The following is a 5,772-nucleotide window of genomic DNA, read 5'->3' as shown; positions in this document are numbered from 1 at the left end:
GGGCAGCTGTCTCAAAGTCAGTCATTTGTAATATGCTTGCCGGAACAGCAGAAGTCGAATCGATAGAGACAGCCTCCAGCTGTGCCTAAACCTGCGATTTCAATTAAAATACTGAGCTCCGACGCCCGGCTCTTAGCTGGGATCCCAAAGCACTGATGCACAAGGCGTGCGGTACCCCGGCTCCTCGCCGGGCCGGGAGGCAGCGGGACGGCACACGGCCCGGGCCGGGAACCGGCACCCCGGCCTCGGGCTCCGCGGGGGCTTCTCCGGGCCGCGGGAAGGAGGCGACCCCGGGGCTGCTGCACGGGGTCCCCCCGCCGCCGCCGCTCCTCGCCCCCGGGAGCCCCGAGGCCTGCGGGACCCGCAGCCCCGAGCAGGGCGGTGGGCTCGGAGCGGCGAGCCGGCAGCCGTCCCCTCGGCCGGGGAGGGAAGGAGGGAGAGACCCGGCCCAGAAAACACCCCGGCGGGGACGAGGGCGGCGCGGGGAAGCTGGCAGCGAGCTCCCGGCCCCGGCTCCGCAGCCCTCTTTTATCCTGCCCGAAATCATCTCGTTTACAGAAAATATTTGTTTGCACTATTAGTTGGTACTGGAGTTAATTACTCAACGTGTGAGCGGGGAGTAATATGGATAAAAGCAGCCCCAGTGTTTATTGTGTGGGTGAGCTGTTGAGCGGTGCTTGAATAAACTGCAATTAGGGTTAGATAGAGATTAATTAACATGTGAGTGGCAAGGTGTAAAATAGTTCCCAACCCTCCACTCAGTATAATCTGCAGGCGAGGAAAAGAAGTTTGTGGAGGCTAATTAAATACTTTGCTGAAGCCGGCGAGCCCCGGGAGCGAGCGGAGCCCAGCCGCCGCCTGCCCGCTGCTCGCTGCCCGGCGGAGGCGCAGGCTGGGCGGGCAGCGCGCCTCGGCTCGGCTCCCCGGGGCTCGGCCGGGCTCTCCCGCAGCCCAGCCACCGGACGACGCGGCTTCTGCCGGTGCATCGGGCTCTCCGCGGTCCCGTCCCACCCTCTCCCCCAAAAAGCGGGACGCTTTCCTCCCTCCCTTGCGCGCTGACCCATCAGACCCAGGCAGGGAGGATGGAGCGGGCAGGGCTGGGGGGGGATGCCAACACCTGATGCTCCAGGCGGAGAGACACCCGCTTCCCCCCCCCCAGCCCCGAGGCGGGGTGTCCCCCCCGGCCCCGAGGGCAGCCCCGGGACAGGGCGCTCCCCTCCGCCCGCCGGGAGCCCAGGGCGGTCGCCGCTTTCAAAGTTTGTTTCTGGAGCGTGTTGTGGTTCGCAGGTGAAAAAGCCTGTCTGCAAACAGCCGCCAGCGAGCTGCCCCGGCGGGGAGAGGAGGCGCGGCTTTGTCAGCGCCGCACAAAACCCCCCGAATTCCTCCAAACTTTCTTAGGCGTGCTAGGGAGGCGGAAAAAAAAAATAATATATATATAGGGGCCTTTTCATTGCTTGCTTTACCTCTGGCCAGGCTGAATCTAAACCCTTCGCTCCCCCCCTCCTCCTCCCTCCCCCGGATAATCCTCCCCTTTATTTTAGAAACACACAAAACCAGGTTCCACGCAGCGCTATAGTGGCTACAAGTGAAAGAGAATTGAACGCCCTGAATCGCTGGGGGAAAATTGGTTCGGCTGAATAGCCCCGGCGAGGGACGGGGCGGCTAATCAGGGCCAGGGGAGGTGCTGCCGCTGCAGCCGGGCCCCCCTAAAACAGGTGGACGCGGGACTCTCTCAATTACCGCGTCCTCGCAGCTGAGGTTTCTGCAAATCCTCCCCTCCCGCATCAAGTCGTTTTAATTAGAGAGAGGAAGGGAAGAAACCCCGGCATCCAGGCGCTATAATGTAGCGTCGCCTATTTTTGGGAGCGGGGGGGCGGGCACGACCAGGGCTAGAAGGGAAAGAGAGAGCCGCCCGGCTGCCCCCCCCCGGGGGGGAAGCGGGCACCTTTCGGGGGTGGCAATCTGCAAAACTCCCGTTTGCAGAGCACCGGTCCTTTTTTTATTATTTATTTATTTTTTTAAAAGCAGCGAAAACCCAGCCCTGGACTCGACTCCCTCCGCGTTTATTTAAGGCTAATCACCAGCTACCCTGAGAGGGGAGAGGGGTGGAATTAAACTTAGTTTAATTAACATTAATACACTGTCCTAATTAATGGGTTGGCTATTAATTTATACATGCTGGGGAGGCTCGCAGATAAGTGACAATTTATTAATTATCTTCCAGCTCGGTTGCAACGGAGCTGATTGCAGATGGGTTGCCAAAATAACTCGAGCATGGTTGCGTGGTAGTTGCTTCAGGAAAAAAAAAAAAAATTTCATTCTCCCCCTTCTTAAAAAAAAAAAAAAAGAAGAAGAAGAAAAAAAAATCCTCACGCTCACTCGGAGTGGCTCTTCTAACCCCAGCAAGAACTGGAGCACTCTTTTCCACCCAACTTGTGAATCGCACTTGCCTTCTAATTTGCCACATGCAAAACGATTCCTCTGCTTTGCAAGTTGCTTTTTAAGAAGGGAGAGAGAGAGGAAAAAACCCAGCTCGCACACGAGCGATTTGTGCGTCTTAAACTGGAAGGAAATTGTGCGTGGAGGGGGGGGGCTCCTCTTCCTCTCTCTGCCCCAACCCACCGCGCTCCAGCCCGGCGCCTCGGCTCGGGGAAGATCCATGGTGGCATCCCCATGTCATTCTGCTCGAAGTGACTTCATGTGATGTCAGCTTTAAATGTACGAGACCGTGATCTGACGCTCAGGAAGATGTTTGCTATCAAAATGTGACTGTGGCCACACCGCGCTGCTTGGATGAGTCTCGCCGGCGCTGGGCAAAGGTAAGTGGTCCCAAGGCGAGCCCTGCCGCCCCTCGCCGTGCCCCCCGCCCCTGCCCCCGCATTTCCCGGACCGCGGCCATCGGTGGGGCTGGGCTGGGTGGCATTGGGCTGGGGGAGGTTTTTCTTTCTTTTTCTTTTTTTTTTTTTTTTTTTTTTAATACTAACAAGGTCTAGCTTGCATGTTACTTTAGCGTATTCTGCTTAATGAGCAGTAATCTGGTACCCTACGTGCCATTGTTCTTGGATATGTTCATTTGAATGTAAATAGGGAGGGGGTGCCGGTGGGGGGGGGGGGGGGGGGGGGAGAACAAGGTGCTTATTAAATTGATTTGTCTCCTGGCTTTTCTGGAATGCAGAGCCGAGAGCGGGAGCGAGTCGCTGCTCACACCAAGTTCCCGCACGGCGGAGCGACATGGCGAGCTCGGGGTCGCTGGAGACGGTCATGCCTTCCTCCTGCCCCCGGCACGACGGCAGGGCCGCCGCCGCTAACCCCTCCAAGACCCTGGCCTTCTCCATCGAGCGGATCATGGCCAAGACGTCGGAGCCCAAGCCAGCCTTCGAGCAGAGGCACGGCGGGCCGGGGCCGGAGCCGGAGCCGGGCAAGAAGCCGCTGAGCCTGTGCTCGCCCCTGCCCTGCGTGATCCCCATCCCGCCGCTGGGCTACGAGGTGCCCTCCAAGACTCTCCTCAACTACTCGGAGCTGTGGAAGAGCAGCCTGCGGGGCGGCGCGGGGCTCTGCAAAGCCAACTGCGGCGTCTGCTGCAAGGCAGAGCTCGCCCTGGGCCAGCCCAGCGGCCGGCTCATCAAGCCGCAGGTCATCCACCAAGCGGGGGCCGTGCCGGCCGCCCCCCGCTCCCTCTACTACTTCAACTACCTGGACGCCGCGTACCACCCGGCCGACATCCTGCACGGACAGCTCTTCCCCGCCGGCCTGCTGGGCGCCCCGCCGCCGGGGGGGCTCTCTGCCCACCAGAAGCTTTTCCTGCTGGAGAACGCCAAGCTGGCGGGGCTGGCGGCCGAGAAGCTGCCGCCGCCGCCGCCCTTCGCCCACAAGGAGCGGCTGCCGGGACACCTGGACCAGGTGATGAAGGAGGCGGCAGTGGCGGCGGAGCGCGGCGGCCCCCCCCAAGGGCCACGCCAAGCTGGGGGGCGGCGGTGGCGGCGGGGCGGCGGAGGGCAAGCCCAAAAACTTCACCTGCGAGGTCTGCGGCAAGGTAAGGGGGGCGCCGGCGAGGGGCGGGCAGGGCAGGGGAGGAGGAGGAGGAGGAGGGGGGGGGGCGGCCGGCGGCCGTGCCGTGCCTGACCTCGCCTTCCCGGCGCTTCCCCGCAGGTGTTCAACGCGCACTACAACCTCACCCGCCATATGCCGGTGCACACGGGGGCCAGGCCGTTCGTGTGCAAGGTCTGCGGGAAGGGCTTCCGCCAGGCCAGCACCCTGTGCCGGCACAAAATCATCCACACCCAGGTAGGTGGGGGGCAGCCGGGGTGCGGGAGGCGGCGGCCCCCCCCCCCCGCTCTCCCCGCAGCCCCCCTGACGGGCCCTCTCGCCCCCCCGGTGCAGGAGAAACCCCACAAGTGCAACCAGTGCGGGAAGGCGTTCAACAGGAGCTCCACGCTCAACACCCACATCCGCATCCACGCCGGCTACAAGCCCTTCGTCTGCGAGTTCTGCGGCAAGGGCTTCCACCAGAAAGGTGAGCCGAGCCGGGCCGGGCCGGGGGCCCCCGCGGGGCCCTCGCCCATCATTAGCGCGGATTAAACGCGGCGAGCCCTGCCCGGCTGGGGGAAGAGAGGGGCGCGGGCAGAGCCGCCGCCGCTCCCAATTACTTTTCCTCTAAGCCGGGCCGCATCGCCGGGCACTGCTGACGGTTCTCCCTAAATGCTTTTTAAATGAGAGGTGCCGGGTCTTGGTCCTAATCCAGAGCCCTCCATTTGCCGCGGGTCACCGGGCTGACCCTGCCTCTCATTTGTGCTGTGCCAGTTGCGCGCTGCTCCGCGGTGACGCGGACCGAGTTTGACAAGTCGGACGGGGGCGCGGGGGGGAGACCCTTCCTAATGCCCCCCCCCCCCTCCGTCCTGCCCTGCCTTACCTGTGCACCGTGCGGCCCGGGCACCCTCGGGTAACCCCCTTTTCTGCCTTTTTCCTCTCTCGCAGGCAACTACAAGAACCACAAGCTGACCCACAGCGGAGAGAAGCAGTACAAGTGCACCATTTGCAACAAAGCCTTCCACCAGATCTATAACTTGACTTTCCACATGCACACCCACAACGACAAGAAGCCCTTTACGTGCGTCACTTGCGGGAAAGGATTTTGCAGAAACTTTGATTTAAAGAAGCACGTCCGAAAGTTGCACGACAGCGTCTCCAGCGCTCCGCCGCCGCCGCGGGACCCTGGGCGCAGCGGGCAGAGCTAAGGGCCCGGCGCACCCACCCCCCCCACACTCGGACCTGCTCCACCAGGCCAGCACTATTTATCCAAACCAGCCTTTGCTTCTCTGTCTTTTCCCCAGCGAGCTCAGCCGCCGGTAGCAAGCGATCCCGAGCCGCAGTTGTATATAAGAGGAATCTTATTTAACGGCGCGTTGCGCCGCCGGAGCGGGCCAGGAGGGGCCGGGCTGGCCGCCCCCCGCCAGGACAGCGCTCTTTATACTTGTCTGTAAATCTCCATTTTAAATGTACGCTCGAATAAGTGAGGAATATATATATATCTATATATATATATATCTATCATGGGACAATAAACCGGCCCTTCGCAGGTGTCTCATTTCCCACCTCGGCCCCGGTCCGAGGGGGGGGACCGGGCTGAACGCCGCTATCCCCCGTGTAAACGCGGCTTGCGGGAGCTCCGGGAGCCGGGCCCTGCCGCTCCAGACCCCGCCGAGCACCGCGGGCCCCGGAGGAAACAAAACGAGGGCGGGAGGGAACCGGGCGGCTTCAGAGGGCTGCTGCCTT

At 61.8% G+C, this 5,772-nt stretch overlaps 1 protein-coding gene across 1 annotated transcript; it reads left to right on the top strand.

The window, feature by feature from the left end:
• Nucleotides 1-1,576: 1,576 nt before the first annotated feature.
• FEZF2 (FEZ family zinc finger 2) lies at nt 1,577-5,562 on the top strand. The gene is given in 7 exon segments (XM_029996013.2): nt 1,577-1,715; nt 2,225-2,819; nt 3,176-3,942; nt 3,944-4,033; nt 4,150-4,284; nt 4,381-4,513; nt 4,975-5,562. Coding segments are annotated over 5 exon segments (1,329 nt in total). The 5' UTR covers nt 1,577-1,715; nt 2,225-2,819; nt 3,176-3,231; the 3' UTR covers nt 5,235-5,562.
• The last annotated feature ends 210 nt before the right edge of the window (nt 5,563-5,772 follow it).

The sequence above is a fragment of the Aquila chrysaetos genome, chromosome 20, assembly GCF_900496995.4.
Source record: "Aquila chrysaetos chrysaetos chromosome 20, bAquChr1.4, whole genome shotgun sequence".
Taxonomy (NCBI): Eukaryota; Metazoa; Chordata; class Aves; order Accipitriformes; family Accipitridae; genus Aquila; species Aquila chrysaetos.
This window is presented reverse-complemented; position numbering and strand designations above follow the sequence as displayed.